At 40.1% G+C, this 22,482-nt stretch overlaps 2 protein-coding genes across 3 annotated transcripts in view; one reads left to right on the top strand and one right to left on the bottom strand.

The window, feature by feature from the left end:
* Positions 1-539: 539 nt before the first annotated feature.
* SLC25A29 (solute carrier family 25 member 29) lies at positions 540-9,143 on the top strand. Its single transcript, XM_085225627.1, has 4 exons — positions 540-697; positions 1,834-1,877; positions 6,463-6,546; positions 6,844-9,143. Exons 1-4 carry the CDS (start codon positions 664-666, stop codon positions 7,585-7,587), a joined length of 906 nt encoding a protein of 301 aa, XP_085081753.1. The 5' UTR covers positions 540-663; the 3' UTR covers positions 7,588-9,143.
* YY1 (YY1 transcription factor) overlaps positions 8,654-22,482 on the bottom strand; it is a 30,293-nt gene continuing 16,464 nt past the window's right edge. The window contains exons 3-6 of one of the 2 annotated variants that reach the window (XR_014883753.1): positions 20,567-20,627; positions 18,089-18,247; positions 11,184-17,302; positions 8,654-11,098 (exon numbers count right to left, since the gene is read on the bottom strand). Coding sequence is in view for 1 of the 2 variants with exons in the window: in XM_085225626.1 (XP_085081752.1) it covers positions 17,120-17,302; positions 18,089-18,247; positions 20,567-20,627 (403 nt within the window). In the remaining variant the exon portion in view is untranslated. Of the gene's footprint in view, positions 17,303-18,088; positions 18,248-20,566; positions 20,628-22,482 lie in introns of both variants that reach the window. The other variant, XM_085225626.1, reaches the window with a different exon arrangement.

The raw sequence follows: 22,482 nt of genomic DNA, 5'->3' as shown, positions 1-22,482 counted from the left end.
AAAAGATTTAAAACCATCTCCAGATAACTTAGAAAGTGTCTGCAAAGAGAAGGGAATGAATGACTTTCCCTGCCAACTGTGGGTGAACACTGCAATTACAAAGCACTTCTGGTGGAGAGAGTGACTTCTGTCAAGCAGATTGCCTGGGAGATGAGGGGATTCGCAGAACAGAGGAAAACCACTTTGGTAAAGCCAAGCTTTGCCTTTTCATTAACTGTAACGATGACACAAGAGCAGCTAAATCTAGGGCAGGCTCTATAATTGGTAGGTCTTAGTAGGTTCAGATCCACTTGCCTTTGTTGGGTTGTTGGGTTTTTTTTTTGTTGGGTTTTTTTTTTCTTTTTTTTTTTTTCGTTCCAGATTGAGCTGCAAGAAGATGGGAATGCTTTGCAGGCAACAGAGCGGGGGTTGGGGGAGGTGAGAGCAGAAGGGCTGAGCGCGGCTCCCGCCCCCTTTCGCCCCATCCCCGTCCCTCCCTCCTCCCGCAGCCAGTGCCTGCAGACGGCGGGGGGGAGTTGTCCCGCTGCCCGCCCCTCGGGGGCGCGGCCCTGAGCCGGGCCGAGGGCGGGCGGTAGAAAGAGAAGGCGGGGGGAGTAGCGGCAGTGCGCGGCGAGCAGCGCGCAGAGGGCCGGGCCCCGCCGGTGGGAGCGGAGGGCGCTGAGCATGGCTTTGGATTTCCTCGCGGGATGCGTCGGCGGTGAGTTGGGGGGTGCTGAATTTAAAAAAAAAAAAAAGAAAGAGAAAAAAAAAGTAAATAAAAAATAAATACAAAATTTCTTTTTAAAGGATGGGGGAAAGGAGCATGGAAGGAGGAAAATAGATAGATAGATAGATAGATAGATAGATAGATAGATGTAGATTTCAGCTAAAGCCTCCCTCCAAGCAGAAGGAGGAAGGGAAAGGAGCGCAGGGGGCTTCCTGCAGCCACTGATCCGCAACGCGGAGCTTTAACGTTAAAGGGAGGAGGGGAACGATGCGCTGCTTGCTGCTCGTCTTCCTCTTCCCTGTGTATCAGCTTATGGCCTCCGCTTGTTTCCCTCTGCTATTTTTAGCAGCCAACGTGCATTCTGGAGGAAACCGCTTTTTCTCACACCGTTTGGATTCTCTGTATTTGCCAAGAGATTTTTTTTCCCCCCATCTCATCCCTGCCTTGCCGGAGGGATTCCGGGTCGTGGCCTTCACATTTGGTGAGGTGGCAAATTGCCGGCCTTCGTGGTGTCCTTGGGCACCATGGGCTGCCCCATCCCTCTGGGCAGCGCATTCCTCCACATCTTCTGGGGGAGCAGCAGCAGAGAAGACGCTTTCTGCAAACATGGGGTGTGTCCTGTGCTACTCCTGGGGCCAGCGGCCATCTGTGGGTGAATGATTTGGGATTGCAGAGGTACGGAGATGGAGGAGCCCTTGCATTAGGCAGTACTCGTGTTTTTCAGTGGAGCGTATAACTGCCAGGCCTGCATGTAACATGGAAAGCCCTTTGATGCTGGCATAAGGAAAAAGTGCTCCTTCTGCTGGTGATGCCATCCTGCTTGGAAAGGCTGTGGGCAGAGTGTAGGGAAGCCCCTCTCCCCAGGCTCTCTGCACTTCCCAAGAGCGAGGCTTGGTGACAGAACTTCCCACCGAGGTATGCTGAGCTCTCTGCCTATGGCCGTGCCTCAGGGTAAGGGGATAACTGAGCATCCATGCGACATGATGCTGCTGTAGACCCCAAACCACAGCAATGCCAGAGGTGTAGAGGCACTCTGTGCTGCCTGGAGACCAAACCGGGGATCTCCTGCTGTGCTGTGTGCCTCAGGAAGCTGGCTGCAGCTCATAACACCATCTGCTTTGTTCCAGGTGCTGCCGGAGTGCTGGTGGGACATCCCTTCGACACTGTTAAGGTGGGTTGATCACGAAACACTTCTGTCTCTAAGTCAAAAACTTGATTAGTACTTTTTTCTAAGGAGATGGGGAGATTAACAAACACCCCCCAGATGCTGCAGGAGCCTCAGTCTGTGACTGAAAGTTTGGAGCAAGCCTCGTTAGCTGCTCCTTATGGACTGGCAGCCTCCAGCCCTGCAGAAGTGAACATTCTTTGTATGAATGATTCAGCCCTGAAATATGAACAAGTGTTGGCCCAGTCCCAGTTCCATCATTGCATTTGAAAACAGGATCTTACACTTAATTTTGTTCACTGCTTGCTCTTCTGTAGCTGTTCACTACTAACTGCTAGAAGAGCCTCTACCTCTGTGGTAACTCCAGCTCTTTTGTCCCTACGCTGAAAGCTTTGCGTTGTTTTTGCCCCAAGATCTGCTACTTACTCCTCAGGCATTAATCTGTTGCATAAACCCAGGGATGTAAGTGGACAAAAATCCATAGCATGCAGCTTGATGGGGGCCTTTTTCCTCCCTTTAGGTATAATACATGAATATTTTGTATAAATTTCCAAGTTAAAATATATTTTCTGACTGTTAGCTTTATGCCTTATGCATACTAAGATTAGCTAAGGCCTTCTCAAATACAAGATTTCTGTAGGATGTTAATTTTCCTGGAGGCCCTTTAGCCAGGACTCCAGGGGTCCCAGCCTATTTTTCAGCCCCAGATGATGACCTGACTCACTTTCTGGCAGCCTTACCTATAATCTCATGCTGGAAGAATAGTATAGGAGACAGGTATTTACCACTGTGTTATACCCATATCACTTGACTGCAGCATGCCAGCCATGATAGCTATATTTGGAGTACCTCTACATTACTGAATTTAGATATGCAAGGGCTGATAATATTACAGGGGTCATCACCATATTATGTATTCTAGCCACACGATTGACTCAGTACTGAACAGATTTTCATAGCTAGTGGATTTTAGTCCTTACCAGCCAAGTGCAAGCTGCACAAATAGTTAAACAATGTTCATATGTTTCTGAGAGCATGGTAAACTTGACTGTTACGTAACTGGGTTGGATAATTCCTGAATATTTTCAGGAATGGTAGCATCCAGACTTGAACACTTTTTTAATGGTGGTACAGGGACAGCTGTCTCCTCTCTCCCCATCCTGCCACGTTTTATGTGCTTAACTCAAAGTGAGAGTCATGGCACTGAAGCCAGCTAAACCGCTAAAATTCTGTGCTCACACTCCCGTTCAATGTTGGGGGAGGGCAGGGGGGAAGATGTTTTTAATGTGAAACAGCTCGTAGTGCATGAAACTAAACGCTTAAGTGCCTGCAAAACTGGGGCTCTCATGCTAGTTCTGGCAGATGGATTAATGCAAAAAAGATGTATTGGCTTTAGATGAAGCATCTCGCTGTACAGTAGAGTGGAGCAGTTTTGTTTCCAGATGATTTAAAGCATTTTACAAAATCCAGTGTGGAACGTGGCTTTCATACCACCAGAAGGGATAATGTTTATCTGCCCTTTGTTGGAGGGCAATACTAATGTTTGTGTTATTAGCTGGCAGTCATCACTGTACGTGGGGAAAACTAACACCATAACCAATCTTTAAAAAAAGAAAACATACTGTGTTGTGTGTGTGTGTGTATATATATATGTTAAGAATAACTTTTTGCATTTCTGCAGTTGGCCATCACCTTAGACTTTGTTTTACTATAACTGGACAGTGGGGAAGTTGCTTAGATAAGCCAGAATTTCATTTCCACCTTGCCTTTTAAGCTTTTTTTGCCAGTGCTCATGCTTCACAAGGGGGAGGGGGCTGGTGGGACATGCAGGGAGAGCCATGCCTGGGAAGCCAAGGCTGAGAAACCCCCCTCCGAGCTGATCCCAAAGCTGGCACACTCCTTAGCCCTGGTTTGTTGATGTAATGTGTAAAATTGCTTTTTTTGCTTTTAACTGCCTTTACTTTCTGAGCTAGGGGCTGTCTTCATTAACAGCAAAAGTGTTACTTTGTTGTAGATGAGAGATAAGCCTCATCACGGGAGAGTTACCTAGTAAGTATAGCCCAGGTGAACGCTTCTGTTTCTCTCAGTCTTAATTTATTCCAAAATGTAATAGTTCAAATAAAGATCTAAAAGACTTATGAAGCTTTTATCCATTTTGGTTTTAAACTGATATGTCCCTCTTCTACAACTGTGACATGGAGGGAGCGGGGTTTAAATATCCATTTAGTTATTTATGAATGTAAAGCCTTATTCTGAACCTTTCTGATATGCATTTCTCAACTATGTGCACTTCCACATGCAAAGTGGCTGTAAGACAGAACCTCAGGTCTTACCCACAACATATCCTTGGAGGACACTAATTGCTCAAATGTCTCTAAATCACTTATTTCACTGTTAATGTTTGGAGTGTTTGAAGGCTGTTTGTTGGTTTGTTTTCCTTTTGTGTAAGTCTTTAACAATGTGAACTTGCAGCTTGTCACTGTGACAGCTGCCTTATTAATAGCAGCTTCAAATAGGAAAGAAGCAAAATGAAAAGATGTGATGATTGTTGGTCAGTGAGTAAATAAAGAGCTGAACTCTGTAAATATTCATCCTCCCCATAGCTGTACACACTAAATTAGAACTTGTTGATTATAATACTAATACCCATGAAATAAAGCTTTGTATACATTATAGCCTCACCTAGCAGTTTGCTGCTGCAGGTGCTGCCATCTAATCTCAAAGCTAAGAGCTGCTTTTTTTTTTCTTAGGTATGATGTGTCAGTACTTTCAGTTTTCTGAATATTTAGTCCTACAACATCAGTCAATGTTTCATAAATCATGTAGTTAAAAGTAGAAGAAGCTCTATGCTGCTAGGAAATTAAACCCACATACACAGTATTGATTATTCTAACTTGCTAAAGGTGCTCATATGGAAAAGTAAAAAGGCTGCTAAGCTGTAATTCTCCCAAACCCCATATATTTGGAAGCCCTCTAATCTCACAGCTGAGGTTTGAAATAATAGCAATAAAACGATAAATGGAGTCAGACCAATGTTTTGTGCTGTTCTGACAGCTCATTGACATGTATGGCTTTACTTATGGGACTCTTGAGCAGCTTTAACAAACTCAGCTACTTCAACCCCCGACCTGACACCGAATAATAAAGGATTTATTTGCTTTGAATCCTGCTCTAAGCCTGCTCTGAACTCTAAGACATTGTAAAACCCTGTTCCCTCTTTGAAGACTTGAGGTTGTCTCAGTCTCCAAGCGTGGCTTAGCATACACTAAAGTACATATTAAAAAGACACGAAAAACTACAGCTTTGATTTACTAAGCATGAAATGACATGTTGTGATGTCAAAAACACTCAAGCTATTCTTTTCTTCCCTTGAAGAAAGCTAACCTTAACACGGGTTTTAAGAAACCATATCCCCAGATTGATCCTAGACCCATGTCATCTTAGGGGCCTTTCATTCTGATGGTAATGGAGTTACTTTAGGCAAAGGGGATAAAAAGAATAAAGTCAGGAATTTCTCACACCTAATAATCTTTTCTTTTGTTCGAAATAAATCTTGATTTTTATTTTTAATTTTTTTTTTTTTTTTTGCTTCTGAGCTGCCACAGTAGTAAATGGTTGATAAGCATCTCCTCCAGGGAGTATTGCAGCCCTCCATGCTGAGATCAAAGGCAGATGTCTAACTTGACCACTCCGGTGAAACCAATTACTGAGTTACTGCAGTGCAGGGTTTTGCATGAGCTATGTAGCTCCGAGGCTTTCTGTTTCAGTGAGCTGAAAGCAAATTGGCAGGAATTCCTGAACCAGACTTTCCCATCAGAGGTTAGAAACCACCTTAAAAATGCGTCTATCTCGTAATGTCACCACTCACAGTAACATCACCTGTTGTGTGGAACATACTATATCTGTTTTGTAAAAATTAATCACTAACATTAAAGGTGTGATACAGCACACCCTCACAAGTGGTTTGCTTTAAGCAGACTAGGATTTAAAAGGCTAAGTGACTTTTTATTCCTTTCCTTATCTGAACATAAGATATCTTATGTCTCTTCCCCTCACAACTCTGAAAAAATCCCATCTCAGTGAAGGGCCTCAAGCCTGGTAGCCAGAAACACTACATGTGTTGTCAAAAGCTCCCAACTTTTTTATTATCTTCCCTATGTCACGCTTGACTTGTAACTATTTTTTTTATAAAATGCTATTGGGTTTGTACAGATATTCCTTAGTGTGTACAGAAGTATTCTTGGCAGCCCTTGTTGTCTTGAAAGGAAGCCCTTGTTGTGTAGTCAGGACAGGAAAGCTTCTATCTGAAATTCTAGGTAACAGCATATCCTGTTGTACTCCCGCACACTCTTTTTCTAATTTTCAAAATAAGTTAGTCATCTTACTCCCTTCATTTTTTTCACTCTCCAAAATAATTCTAAACACTCAAGAGAATGTTTTTAAATGATTTTGCCACATATGGCATTCTAATATCCAGTCTATGCTCGCGCATATATATTTGATAGCAATTCTTGATGTATGTAGAAGACACTAACTTACCCGTTATGCTGCTCTTGACATACAAAACAGTATCTCATACCACTTTTTATAGGTTCGTCTACAAGTTCAAAATGTAGAGAAACCTCTCTACCGTGGGACCTTCCATTGCTTTCAGTCCATCATAAAGCAAGAATCTGTAAGTACAAAGTTAATGCTTTCCCTGTTCTGGATCTTCATATATTTTTTTTACGAGAAGGGTGGGAAAGATGGTAAAAAACAAACAAACAAACAAAAAAACTCTACAAATATCATAATCAATCATAGTTTTAATCTCACATGGCCACAGACACTGTATCAAGTTTAGAATGATCTTCTGTCCAGTTAGGAAGTTAGAGCATGAGCGAGAGCCAGAAAGGACATATTCTACACAGCTTCAGGAGGTTATCTGCACTTGCGCTAAAAACACTTTTTTTTTCCTTCCTTCTTCCATCAGGCTTTTGGACTCTATAAAGGCATTGGGTCACCAATGATGGGACTTACTTTCATTAATGCAGTCGTGTTCGGTGTGCAGGGAAACACACTGCGTGCCCTCGGCAAAGACACTCCTCTGAACCAGTTCCTGGCAGGCTCGGCAGCTGGGGCCATCCAGTGCATCATCTGCTGCCCCATGGAGCTGGCAAAGACAAGGATGCAGCTTCAGGGAACTGGTGAATACAAACAAAAAACAAAGAACTACAAAAATTCTCTGGATTGTTTGATCAAAATCTACCGAAAGGAAGGGCTGAGAGGCATCAACAGGGGCATGGTCTCTACAGTCATAAGAGAGACTCCAAGCTTTGGCTTTTACTTCCTGACCTACGACTGCATGACCAGATACTTGGGCTGTGAAGCTGAAGACAGTTACGTTATTCCCAAACTGCTGTTTTCTGGGGGGATGTCAGGGATCGTGTCCTGGCTCTCCACCTACCCCGTGGATGTGATCAAATCCCGGCTGCAGGCAGATGGTGTTGGAGGTGTAACGCAGTACAAGGGCATCCTGGACTGCGTCAGGAAGAGCTATCATGAGGAAGGCTGGAGGGTGTTCACAAGAGGCCTCACTTCTACACTTCTCCGAGCTTTTCCTGTCAATGCAGCTACTTTTGCTACTGTCACTGTGTTCCTTATGTACATGAGGTCAGAAAATGACCTTCGTGAATGCGACCCAGGCCCAGTAATCCAGCAGCCTTCTAGTCTGTGAGCAGTGTGTGTTTTATAACCTTGATCTGAAGCCCAGCTGTCTTCTTAGTGTAAACAGCTGATCCGCACAAGTAGTGTAAATGTATGCTACCTGTATAAAGAACTCCTAGATGCATCAAGTTAGGATTTCATCTCATGACTTGTATAAATAGCACATAACTTTATAAAGGACTTCACAACCAATAGTATCCAAGTAAGATGGGGACCTGCCATTAGAAAGTACTGTACCACTACAGCTCCAGAAGAGGATCTGGAGAATGTTAGAGTACCAGAAATCAGGTTTTAACCTGTGTTCTGAATGACCGAGTTGAATGAATGCAGAAGCGTGTTCAGAAAAGAAATGCTTTTTGTATGTAGCAGGAGCACATATAGTCCTCCAAGTTAAGTAGGGAGAGGGGAGAGGAACTTAAATGCTAGGAGCATTTTGCAGGTAACCCTGAACTGTTTAAGACATGGATTAATGTTAAGCTAGCTTCATGTTTTACTTTTTCTCTGCTTGTAAGTGTCAGTGGTTTTAGTAGCATCATTATTCACACACTGGTTTGCTAAAAGAAATGATCTGTTTCCAAGCTACTCCCTTACCTTTCAGATTAAATATCTCTAGCACAAAGTTAGCATTTGCACTTGTATTTAGTTCTTCCGTTAAATTTCAAGGCTAGCAAGACTGATGTTGTTTGCCTTCACCTCTACTTCTTGTTTGGTGGTGCACAGAGTGTGTAGAGTGGTTTCATGCCATGTAAGCTTTGTTCTCTGAGTTAATGCAACTTTGTGCCAAGGTGCAATGTAGCAGCCAGTGACGTACAGAAGTCCTACTGTGTTATTGCACAAAACGTTAGTGGGTTTTTGTGTTAGCTTAGCAGCTTGAAGTACCACAGAAATACGCACATCTTTAGATCTGGAAGTTTTATACCTTCCCAGAAAATAAGGGGTGTAAGTGTAATGGTTCATGTTGAATGCACTTGCATTGTGAATTTAAACAATACTGATTTCTATGTATTTAGTTACAGTGCTACTGAAAAGACTAAAAAGGGTTTTGGAGAATTTTCTTGTTACACGAATCTGCTGTGTTTTATTTTTATTTTTTTAGCAGTCTGTTCAAGAGGATTTGCTTTAGTCAGAGCTTTAAAATGCAATTCAACATCTGGAGGAAGAACCACACATATTGGGCACAAATGGCCAGGAGAAATAAAGGAGTGCATGCTTGTTGGGGAATGTTCTAAAACATATCAAGCTACTTCAGTAAATTTGTTACATTTTCTGTTGGGACAAGTGCAATATGTGTTTAATTTATATGGATTTTTATAAAGAAACCTTGTTTCATAGCATTTTGCACTGTAACAACATATGCTGGAGAAACCTGTAAAACTGATACGTGTTTTTATACCTTGAAGGTATGTTGGATGTTTTAGTGCCTACTTGCACTGAGATTCAAATTGAATGTTAAATCTGTCTACTAAGCTGCACATGCACAACTCACAGCAAAGACCATTTACATCTTTGTACAGTAGTCTGTAATTATTGTATATAAAACTGAGGGAATAAATTTTTTTAAAGATATTGATATCCACTCTTCAATCTTTCTAAGGTTTTGCTCAAATACTTCCTTGTTTTAAATCCAGCTTGCAAAAGGGTGGGCTTTCTGGCTTTTGCCTTAAGAAACGTGCTCTCCAACTCTCTTCTGTACACCACCAGGAAGGAAAGCACCTTGCTCCAGCTTGAAGTACATCAGCTGGTTGAAGCAGAAGGTTGAAACTGTCTGACCTTGCTTCTTCATAATGACCTCTTCAGCAAGTAGCTCACTTAAAGATATTTAGCTACCACTCCTGTAATGGAGTGGGGGGAGTATTTGGACCCTTCAACCTCCGCATTTATTCAAGTTTAAGTAGAATTCTCTCAGTGAGAACAACAGCTTTAAACTGGGGCACAGAAATAAAAGACATGGAATAAGCAAACAGTGTCCTTAGAATTACCAAGGTTGGAAAAGACCTGAAGGTCATCCAGTCCAATTGTCCACCTAACACCATTTCCCCACTAAACCATGTCCCTTAGTACAACATCTAAACATATCTTGAGCACTTCATTTTTCCTAATACCCAACCTTACAGACTGCCTGTAGAAAATTGCCTCAGCCTTTCTAAACATGGTTCACTTCCTTTGTACTTCCTTTGTACTAGACTTTTGCTGTTAGCCCATACAGCCAAGTGAGAACAGTATTCTGCTCGTTCCAACAAGCATTACGGGCACTGGATGGGAGAAGCTCTCCAACAACAGAAGGGAAGAAGGAGGTAAAACTCACTGGGAGCAAAACTCACTTACCATCAAGTCCCTGTGCTCTACTCTCTCTGATGACCCACCCTGTTACTGGGTGGCTCATATCAGTGTTATAAATTACAGCCACTAACGTGTTTAAATAGACAAGAAGGGAAAAAAACCACAGGCTTACACAATGTCAGCAATGAAAACAAAGCTTTGACCCAATGTCCCGGAGAAGTTAAGATTATTTTTAAACAAGTTTGAACACGAGAAATTCCTATGCTACAGAAAACTTTTCAGTGATAAATTACACTGTGCAAAGGTAGATGTTGCGGAGTTACAAGTTTTACAGAGGTTATTATAGCAGATCTCAAGTCACAATAGGAAAAAAAAAAAAAAAAAAAGATTAAAACCTAAACATAAAAGCTGACCCAGCATAGATGTGTTTGTTCTGTGAAATTAGATATATTTGCTATGATGCTAGAAAACTACGTTAACAGCTGTTGTTAACCAGACTTCTGATATGTACTTAGTTAAAGGACAACTTAAAGCCTAGCAGCATGCCAAATATTAGATTAGCAGAAAGGGCAACGAAATCCCTTATCAGAAAAGCAGCCCCAGAAGATAGCAACCTAGCAAAGGCAACATGCTGTATCAGGCATTACCATCATGGGGAGAGATGAAGAATCTAATAGACTCTCTGTCTCTGGAGAAAGGCAAGAGAACAGAAAAGGTGGTGATTCTTGCTGGGCCAAGCTTAGCTTTGAAACCAAAGAGAAGACAACTTGCTTGTTGCTATGTTCAGGAATTTATATATGCTCACAGGCAGCATGAAAGAAAACAGAGGAAAATAGGCAGACCCTAAAAGGAAGTTTGGCCATAGATGGACCAACAAACTCTTCTGGTAGGACACAAACTCATATAGGATGTCTGTTCGGACAGGCACATCCCTGACCCCACACCATTTCATTGAGGTTCTGAGGAGGTGCTCCTTCACAGCAGGAAGGTAGGAGGCAGGACCCTCATCCTTCTGTGTGGCCAGCTTCTGCCTGCTGAGAGAAGCAGGCATGTACTTTCATCTAACGAAGAACCCACAATGAGGGGCATTTTCCAAACAGGCTAGGAGTGATGTTCAAGCTTGGTAACTTAAGAGTGGTACGGAAAAATAAATCTTACCTTTTATTTTCTGCAGGAAGAGGAAGTTCCTCATGGGTTCCCTGTCTGCTCACAATGGAGTGACTATGCAGCTCCATTTCAGTCTTGGAAAAAAAAAAAAAATGAGGTAATGCACTCAGAATCAGATACACTTCCCACAGCAGTTGGGCATGTTAGTTTACTGCCCACCTGTTCTTCAGATTCATTATTACAAAACTTTTCTCTTGAAGAAGAAATCCTCCATCTGTAACCCATGCAAGAAGAAAGAAAACTAACAAGCTCCCTCACTGAACAACTAAGCAGAACAAAACAGGAACATCGAAAAGAAAAAAGGAAAAAAAAAAAAAAAGCACACAAAAATACCATGAAGATCTGCCACAGTATTACGCCTTCAAATGCTGTTCCAAACACTAAAGTTCTGTATGCCTTTTCAACCAATGGGAGTCATCGGATTCATTTACATCCGCTGGAAGTTCAAAGCACTGGGTACGTAGCTATGGGATGACAGCTGCAGGTAATCAGTTACACCTTTATCACGGAGACCTTCAGCTCCACTAATTCAGTTTTGACAAAAAGCAGCAATAAACAATCCCACTCCCTTTGAACTGTGATGTAAGCAATTCTGAGACACGTCAAAGAAAATAAAAGGTATTCCAGTCAAATTCTGATTGCAACCCAAGCCTTCATGTCCAAAGGCTAAATTTTGTTTTGCTGGGAGAGAATGTGTTGAAACAAGCACATGGTGCTCTCTGCGTAAGGCTGTCACAAACTTCGCAAGCCAAAACTGCTGTTGGCAACATTAGTGATGCCTTTGGGGAACATCCTGCAGCTCTGAGGAGCACCTGATTTATGAGCCCATTAAGTCATCCCATAAACACTGTGAAGAGTCATAAAACAGGGCTTTCTACAGTTTTGTTTCACAACCAGTTGCTGATGAGCTGTAGCTGAAGCAGATTTGTTAGGACACATCCAGTCACCAAGCTTTTTTGTGTATGGGTTTTCCACTATTTCACAATGAATCCAGCTCATTCCTCTGCTTATCCGCTCTATGATTTATCTCAAAAATATTGTTCACTTGTTACACACAAACCTCCCTCCCACGTACACATTCTTGTCGGCCAGCTCCAGACAAAGTACCACTTTGGCAGTCTCTGCAACTGCCTTGCAAGCCTTACAGCAATTCACTGAAGGAAAGCCAAATGGCGAGGTCCTAACTGCCTTCAGTCAACTCACCTTAGACTTTTTCAGAGGCCACTGCTTGAGTGAATCATTGCTATTTTACACATCTATTAGATAAACCTAAATAGCCCCTCTCCCAGCTGAAAGCATATAATTAATATTTTATTATATTTCCAGACTTCTCTTAAAGATATTCAATAACCTTGGATGTACGGATCCTCTAAGAATATCCAATCATTGTCACACTCAACTCAACTCACAGTTCTAACATGCCATTGCCTTGCTGGTACTTTTTACCTAAATACAAAGTCATATTTCTTACTCTCCTTCTCTGGTGTATGAAAATCTTACTTTGACACTGTTACACTCAGAGCCTGACAAAGTCTACTGCACAACACAGTAACCCCTACAGCCACACCATTTTGCTCACAGATTCTAGGATTCAGAAGGGCACCCTGACACGTGGCTGTCTGCTGGTACAGCCTGATAATTCACTGCCATCTCCACCTCTAGGCAAACTATTATTCAACAGTACCTGTGCACACTAAAATATCAACATAGATGCTGCTTACTTTCACGTCAACTACGGAGAAACTACATTTAAACCTATGGGAACACAGTATATGAGTGGTGTCAAGAGAAGAATCCAGAAGTCCTGCTGACTCAGTGGGTTCTCTCTCTCCATCTCAGTTCAAAAATTAGCCATTATTTCTATAGAACTTGCTCCTGCAGAGTTTCCAAGTTACACGGGAACCTGCTGTGTAATTCACAAGAGAAATCTTATGCCCACATCTAAATAGGCAATAGAGAGTAAAGTCCGCAAGAAGGAAAGTATCCAACTAGCATCCAATCTTAAATCTGCGACCTTTTCTGTGAGGAGGAAAAAAAGAAAAAAAAGAAAAGAGGACTTATGAAGAGAATTATGAAGTTGTCTAAACTGCAGGTGCTATTGCCAATCTTAGTCATTTGCCTGAACCAGCATAAAACACTTCGTTGTACTTGAGAGGGGTCAGGATCTGAAAAATTCAGAAGAGCACTTCTGTGGAGTCCCAATGGATGAATTTTCTCCAGAAGAATATTTAGTGTTCTAAACTAGTGTTCTAGACTACTTTCAAAGAAATTAAAGCCTCCAAGGAAAACTGCCTTAATATAGGATTGCGAGTACAAACTTGAGTTGATTTACCTTCAGCAAAGAGAAATAAAATGGATAAGGTGAAATGACCTTACCGACTAGTAGCCACCTGGGTAGCATTTAAACTTTACTCTGAAACCATCTTCACACTACTGGCATTCTCCGACTTGATAGTAGATCAATTTGTAGATCAAACGAATACCAAATCTCATGTTAATATAAAGCTTTCAGAAGTCTTCATTATTTCTTTATAGTTTTAAGCAACACAGGATCATTAGTGAAGTTAATAAACCACTGCTTGTAATATATACACATTTTAAATGCCTTTTATATTATATGTAATACAAACCGAGTAGCAAAGAACTGAATATTCAGGAATGCTAGTCATTACGAGCTGTCCTTGAGTTTATTCACCTGAAGAGAAAGACTGATCAGTTCCAGTCTTTCCAAGGCATGCACTGACGAAATCTATCCCATGAGAACCTTAGGGCAACTGAGGACCAAGTGGTAACATCTTTCATAACCACTTTAAAACATTAGCTTTATTCAAATATTTAAAATCCCAATACTTTCGTTATCGTTGTTAAGCATCTCTTCTTTTGCTCTTCATTCACTGTGGAATAGGCAGAAAGGAACTTTATCTGCCTTGAAAATATTACTGCTGACAACTTACGCTGTTAGAAAACGTTCTGTGTATAGCTTGATTGACAATTTGTGACCATGGCAGAGAAAAAGAAGAAAAAAAAAAAAGAAACATCAGACTGTGCTATCTCAACAGTGAACTTCTTGGTCCAAAAAGAAGATAATTAGTGCCAAGGGCAAGCAGCATGGCCACGGTTCTTGCAAAGAGCAATAAAGGAGATCTCAGTGTTGTATGTTAAGAATTTATTCACTTACCATTTCAAAGCTGGTACTTTCATACCTGGGCTCGTCCCACTCACTTTTTAACAACACTAGTCTTTAGAACTAATGAGTACGTAAGCTCCATTTGCCTCATATTTAAAACAAGAACTACTGCTACAAGCAGAACACAGACACAGCAAAAAAGTCTATTAAGTTCTACAATTAAAAAACCCAGTTCAAAAGATGGAAAGCTTCAAGAACTTATGTGCATGCAGTCTTACAGAATTTTCTCCTTCTATTTCAACTGCAGGAGAACCAGTCAAGGTAACATAAGTTTAATGGCATGAGGAACACTTACATCTTTTGCCCCTTTAAAAACTACAGGCTGCACTTCCCCATCCCTCATACTCTCCTCTTCTTACCTGAGCTTGCTCACAAATTCATGCTATAAAGAAGGAAGTTGTGCTAGAGGCTGGCAACAAAGTGGACTCCAAACTTTGTTGTTATTCTCAAAACTTGTAATTTCACTGAAAATGCATAGGGAGAGCTCTGCAATCACCTAATCCTGAAGTCTTAAGAACACAATGTGCCAGTTATACTATAATGCATAAATTACTTACAGAAGCTGCTCACTGTTTTTATTCAATCCCAGTATGAAATTCACTAGGTAACAAAGCAAGATCTTTCATGTTGTTAAATGTTGCTCCTTAGACTCAGGGAAGCCCTGAATACTGACTAATTTGAGGCTTAGATGAATTTTTTTGAGAGATGCTCCCTTACACAGATGCAATAGAACTAGGGACAATGCAAGTTTCAGTTCCCAGCACGGCTTCAAATCAAGATTAAATGCAACTCAGTGGCAAATACATGTAACAAGGATAAGGAACTGACACCATCAAGCAATCCCTTTACCTTGCAACTCAGTATAACTGGTTCCATTTTATAACACAGGAGAGCAGAGTTTCATGCAAGACTAAAACCACATATACTATTAAAAAAAAAAAAAAAAAAAAAGGTCAACTAGAACTAGACTGAACTCATTTTATTTCCTTCCAAAATGGACAGACACTAATTTAAATGAATACAGAATTTAACTGTAACTATACAAATTTAAGAATATTATCCTGCTCAATAACTGCTTTTAAAAATATATATATACTGCCAAAGTCCTAGTGCATTCCTTATAATGAAATAGCCCACCTCTCTTCCTACCCCGATAACCTCAGACTAGAACCACAGAGTTCAGATTAACTTAGGTACAGATGGCAATTCTCTTGCTTTTCAGTGTAGTTTTGTATTATCAAGGCTTTTTCCCCAGTCCACCAAACTTGGTCTCAAAAGTAAGACTTACTGTGTTAGCCATGAAGTTTGACAAACCTTGTAAGAAACAAATTCAGATTAACAGTTTTTAGTATAAAATACATGTCACATCCCTCTAAAAAAATAATACTTCTCAATTTGTGTATGCTCTTATGTTTATTAGTCTGTCACATTTTTACTATATTATCTGCAAATTTCTAATTTTGAACACTTGAACAAACGAGTAGTAACCACTTTTAGCCCGACCTTCCAAAATCCATGAAGTTCTTTGAGAACCATGAGTTCATGTTCTAAAGTAAAAGGCATCCAAGGAGGTTCCAAGAAATATTCAGTCAAACAAGACAGCCAAAAGAAGACAACAGCTTTCTTTTTTCTGCTGTGACCAAGCCCTATAGTTCTCCCATGTTCTACTGCGTTTAAACCTCCAAGATTCCTTACTTCAACTAAGCACAGTGCCCATTTAGCTATTTACTGTATTGTTTCACCTACTTGCTTGCTTTCCAGGTATACTGAAATCTCACTACACTGATGAGTCTCCAAATCTCCATTAATGGAAGTCTAGATCACACACACAAAAAAATTATAGTCATCAATTACATTTATGTATACCACCTGATGTGGCATTATGTAATTTCATCACAAATCATTGTAATTGAATGCAAAGTAAGGAAACTTGAGTTTATTTAGCTTCCAATATCGGGAAGATCAAGAGGAACTAGGATTACTCTGGACAAAAGAAAATAGACTGTGCTTACAGATCATTTTCTGCCATATTCTTTCTTTAGGACGACTGTTTTATTGTTGCCCTTTCTATTACATGGGATGTACATATTATCAGGTGTTAATAAAAGGTCAGTGCCTGTACAATACATTCTACAACTGAGCACCACTTTCCGTAACTGAACAGGCAAAGAAATTACACTGAACACCAGCATCTGGCAGTATTTCTCCAAAAAAAGTGACTAAAATGGGTTTAAATTGATTAACACTATTAAATCACATCTAATATTTGATACTACATGATTTCATTACAGCTATACGATACAATTATACAAAATGTGTTAACATCAAAGAATACAACCAAAATTAAGATAGCAAACAAAACCTATATAACTTTTTTCTTTACAGGAAAATACTTTTGAAGTATGCATGTAACTGCCCATTCTTTTAAAGAAAATCTACCGCAAGCAAGTTATCAACCTCCAGAAAATCACACATAGCATTACTACGCATATCCCCAAAAAGTGTACAATATGCACACTTGGAATACAAAATTAAAAAAATTGTAAGCAACAGGTGAGCTCCATATTTATAAGAATGTGAAAAGTAGTCCCATTTTAGCACTGTTGTATAAAGAATCGTCTTTTTTGATGCAAGTTCACGAACCGGCCCTTCTGGTCAGGGCCACACTTTACAAAACACCGTGTTCTTGAAACGGGATTACAGAGCAAGGTAGAGCATCTCAGCAAGGTCACCTGAAAGTTTTTTGCTTTTTATTTACTACTTATCAAAACATGTCCTTTAGGTTTGTAGGGTTCTTTTTTTTTTTTTAAAATTCTTTCCTAGAAACAATATACAAAGGGGAAGCGTATTTATTTTCAATTCATTCTCCTGTAAGATGGTTTGAGTTCAAGAACTTTTCCTCCAACTTTCACTGGTTGTTTTTGGCCTTAGCATGTGTTAAAATGTGAGATTTCAGGTTAGTTGATTGCGCAAACTTCTTATTGCAGCCATCAAATGGGCAAACATAGGGCCTGTCGCCAGTATGAATTCGCACATGTGTGCGTAAATTGAAGTCCAGTGAAAAACGCTTTCCACATCCTTCAAATGTACACTGTTGAAAGGAAAACACACATTCTATTAGCTAAGAAAAGTAGCACAAAGTAGAACAACATTCTAACACTGCACAAGCATAAAAAGAGATGTTGAGAATTATTATAAGCACATCTGTAGGCGTCACCACTAAACTGTGCATATCACTGAATGGTGCAAGTCAAATTTCTGAAATCATTTATTTCTCCAGTAAATAAGTAACCAGAAATGCATATCTCAAGTGCATTGGAGAGAACAGCATGCTGAAGACCACAAATGCCTGAGAAGACTATTTATGTGAGTAAGATCATATGAAGTAGGCTGGGGACCTCTGGTGGTATGATTTCATACGAATGGAAGGACACTCAATTAACTGCCATAATTTGAAAACTGATTGATATCTACTACTATAAATTAGTATCAGAAGACTAAAAGCAAAGAACTCCGAGAGTCAGTTGTCTGCAGGACTATCATAGCACTCCTCAGATGGAGGAAGAATACATTTTCTTCATTCAGTAGTAACTGAAAATTTCATTTTTAAAGTGGGCATATATATAATTTTACATTTTTTATAGACAATATCTTCTGCGTACAAACAAGTCATTAACTCCTATTAAAAGGCCACAGAAGTAGACAAAGGATAACCTAAAGAGACTCCCAGTTTTAAACATCATCATTCAGTGCTTCATGTGGTCTTCTAATAAACGAAGAAAAAACACATTATCCCCAAAGTGATACAGAAGTCATGTTAGAGTTACACTCTATTCATATTCTCACAAATAAGTTGTAGTCTGGAAGTTTACAATACCTGAAAAGGTTTCTCTCCAGTATGAACTAGTTGATGTCGCTTTAGTTTCGAGCTCTCCACAAAGGCTTTGCCACATTCTGCACATACATGTACTCGAGGGCCATGAGTGTGCAGATGCTTCCTCATAGCAGAGTTGTCCCTGAACATCTTTGTGCAGCCCTTAAAAACAACAGTGAAATTCAATTAGCATGTAAGCTAGTACTTACAATAAGTTTTATCTGCTTCAATAAAAGCATTTAACATGCTTTCATATTCTGAATCTTTCTTCTAAGATGGCCATGAGAAGGAGACCCCTATCATTTATTAAAAAAAAAACACAACTACATAATGAGAGCTATCATTTGTAAAGCTAAACAAACAAAAAAAACCTCTATTCTCACTTAGAGTTATGAACCATGTGCACTCAAATAAATAATAGAACAGTTTCATGGAAAAGATGCAGCTCTGGAAGAAGCTAATGAATGAACTAAATAAAAGCACATACACTTTCAGGGAAAATTAAAAAAAAAAAAACATCAGATAGAATGATAGTTCATGGCTAGCTATGGTATATCCTTTAACATGCTGTATACTGGCTACTAGAGTACACCAATAAGTGATATATTCTGTAATAATATATCACAGGCTATTCTCTAGCACAAACCTGCACCTGCACTGCTACCTCTCCCAGCTTTCCATCCTTTTCCTTCTCTGCCTTTCTCACTCCCCGGGAAGAGATATGAGTGTTTCCACACATAATAGCTTACAAATACCACCTGGTGCACACTTAAAGAAGAAGACCAAACACTATCACTTTGGGATAAAAAGACAACAATTGCTTAAACAGTTTAAACCCACTGGGAAACTAAATGAGGTTGAAGAATTTGAGAGTTACTGTCAACTCAATCTAAAAGAAGATATTCATTTCAACTCAGTACGGAACCAGAGGCTCTTAATCTAGGGCACACACTGCATTAATACAGGACTACTTCTTTTGATTCCGGACAACGCTTAAGCTAGCAGTGGCGTGGCACTCTCTATTCAAACTTTCTTTCAATAGAAGTCTATAATATGTTTTACAAATGCATTTCTTGCATTGATCTAATGCTTCACTAAATTCCTTTAACCATTTTACACTCTGGGTACTCCAAATGACACTCTTTTTACGTAGAACTACCAACATGGCTAGGTTACGAGTTGCACAGTTCAACAACACAAACTAAAGAAACAATCAACTGCTAGTATTCTATTCTACTATTCTACATGCTTTCTCTGTGGAAACTACTTCTCCAAAACTAATAACTACGTTTAAACATGCCTCATTTCTTAATAAAAATGGGAAATTAACACTTTCAAGAAAAGTTCTCTCTTCAGGTACTAGAATTTAACTAATTTAAGAAGTACTTCACCAAAATGACACCATGAACTTGTCTGCATTTACTTTGAAGTTTCTGCATGCCTCTGACAGGAACAATTACATCTTCTGTAATATTGTTCTTTTTTAATCTGAAATCAAACGTACAACACTAGAAAACAGAGGAGGTGGAAGGATATTTTTTTCCCTGTTTAGATGAAGTTGAAGCTATGAAAAAGTAAATAGAAAATGAAGGCATCACTCCTCACTAGTGTAAGAATAAATGTATCTCCACACACTGAACTGCAGTACAAGCATGACACATGAAGAATGTAAAGAACTGGAAATCAATAGAAGCACAAAGAGGAATCCAGAACTAAGTGACAATTTCTTTCACTACAACTGCCAGGACGAAGCCCTCTACTCATGCCCTCTAATATGCACTATTAACTATCTCCCCTGATTGTTTGCTCAGCCTCTCACTATCTAGATCAGAAGTCAGCAAGATTGTATTTGTCTTTTTCCATTACAAGCTAAGTTGGCTAACAGAAGCTCTACAGAAGCTGGGTAATGCAGTAATGCTAGATGCTACCAGTTTAAGTGACTAGCAAAATTTATTCAAGACTCTGCCTTCCCCACTAAAAGTAGATCAGAATTGTTATCTCCAAACCCCTCTCTCAAAACGATGCATCCCCCAGCTCTGTGGAATGTAATTCCAGTCTTCCAATAATGCTAACTTTGGCATCTGCACCACAGATTGCTGATTCCTGATCTAGACTCCCAAATCTGTCATAGCTTCCAAGCAGATGATATATAGATCTTAGGAACGTACTTTGAACAGCTTTCAGAACATTCTTTCAAGTATGTATTCTTGGGTGGCGGGAAATCACAACAGTAAAAGCAGCATGTTAGGGACTGTGCATCATGGTTACCAGAAGATTAGGGATGCACTAACCTTAAGACAAGAATTGGGAATAATACATTATTCAGTTGAAGGTTTTTAAGGAAGCTTCTATAGAGTGATAAGTTAAATACAGTTAGCAGTGTATAAACAGCAAGACAATTTACTTATTGTCAAGAGAATATCAATACAAAATTCTGATCTACAAACTGCTACCTACTCAAAAGCTGAGCACTTCACTTACTTTGTGAGGACAAGCTATCGTACGTGGAGCATCATCTTCCTTAATTTTTCTTGGCTTCATTCTTAAAAAGAAAAAAATAAAAAAAAACATTAGTAGAAAGACGCTGGTAGGCAGCCTTTCTCCAATAACTGCCTTCATAATGCACACATTTATTTGATAGTATCATGTGAACCATTAATATTCAGTTTAACGCCTTTAAAAGCCTTACAATAACACTAACAGCATATTTTGGTATTTGGAAAATCCAGCTTTTTGAACAGGACCTCTTAAACAGAGAATAAACTACTTAATACTACATTCCTTGTCCTCTGAACATGTGAAAAGAGGGTTTTCCCAATTTACTTGAATTGTAACTAGGACACTTTGTTCGAAAATTCCGTTTTTCTTGTGCCTAAGTGGCTTATTTATCTTCACTTCTCCACCTTGCACCAGGACATTAAGGACAGAGTAGTTTCAACAGTTTTTTGAATCAAAGAATGGCTTGGACTGGAAGGAACCTTAAAGATCAGACTGCCAACCTCTTGCCACTGGCAGAGACATCTCCCTTTAGGCCTACGTTGCCCAAAGCCTCATCCAATCTGGCTCTGAACTTCTCCAAGGATGGAGCATCCACAGCTTTCCTGGGGTACCTGTTCCAGTGCTTCACCACCTCGTAAGGAATAATTTCTCCTTTATACGTAATCTAGAACTTATTCTCTTTAACACCATTATCCCCAGTTCTATCACTACATGGCCTTGCAGAAAGTCCCTCTCCAGCTTTCTTTTAGATCCCCTTTAGGTACCAGAAGGTTGGTCTAAGGTCTCTTCTCCAGAATGGACGCCTCTCTTCGTCTTCATAGAAGAGGTGCTTCAGCAGTCTGATCATCCTCATGGCCTTCTCTGGACTTGTTCCAACGGATCCATGTCCTTCATGTGCAGAGGGCCCCACACTACTCTAAGGTGGGGTCTCATGAGACTGGAGTACACAAGGAGAATTACCTCCCTCAGCCTGCCTGTCATGCTAGTAGTTTCACCAGTAGTTTCACCAATACAAAAGCAGAGAAGGCAGGCAAGTTGTGGAACTTACACAGACAATGTAGACATCTGTTACGACCACAAAAACTGTAACTGATATTTCTTGAAGTTATTGTACACATGGACTCCACTCCTGAAAACTGACAAGCAATCATCTATTTTACTTTGGCCACTGATAGGGATATTTACCATTACGTAACAGATGCCAGTAGCCTCCAGTGACCGTACTAGGCACCAGTAAATGAACACTTGCATAGAAATTGAGTGTTTCAAATGCAGTCATAACACTCCCTGTAGACAACAATGTTATTATGGTCTTGCTCTAACAGCTATCTGTCTGAGAGTCCAAAAAGAGATAAGCAGAGTCTGCTGGTATCTAAGATACTTCTAAGCCCTAGAAGTAGACCCTGAAAACAGATGTGGAATAAAGGACTTCTGAGAAGAGACTTCAAAATAGTATGTGCCTTTTTAACATACATTATTAACAGTTGGTCTGAAACAGGATAAAATACAACTTCTAAATGTTCAAAACAATTCTGAAGAGCTGCAGGGAATATAAGTTAAAAGTTCTTCATTTCAACTATGTAACCATTTGTTTCTTTGAAGATACACTCCAGGGCTGACACTGCCACATTCCTTGAAGAAGCACTAAAATCTGCGGTTTCACTTGCCTCATTCACGTGGACATACAGGGGGAAGACAAGAATGGAAGGCATCCTGAGGCTGAATTAAGGCTTAACAAGCGAAAAATGTCACTGAAAATTCCCGAAGATTAGATTCAGGAAAATCTCCTTAGAACTACCAACAGTCTCCTACTGTTCTGTGGGCAACCACTTGCCCCTCAGAAACAGAATCATAATCATAGAATGGCTTGGGTTGGAAGAAACTCCAAGGACGATCAA

This window comes from Meleagris gallopavo, chromosome 5 (assembly GCF_905368555.1).
Source record: "Meleagris gallopavo chromosome 5, MGAL_WU_HG_1.1, whole genome shotgun sequence".
In the NCBI taxonomy this organism is placed as follows: Eukaryota; Metazoa; Chordata; class Aves; order Galliformes; family Phasianidae; genus Meleagris; species Meleagris gallopavo.
The sequence above is the reverse complement of the archived record's forward strand: the minus strand, read 5'-3'. Positions and strand labels throughout refer to the sequence as shown.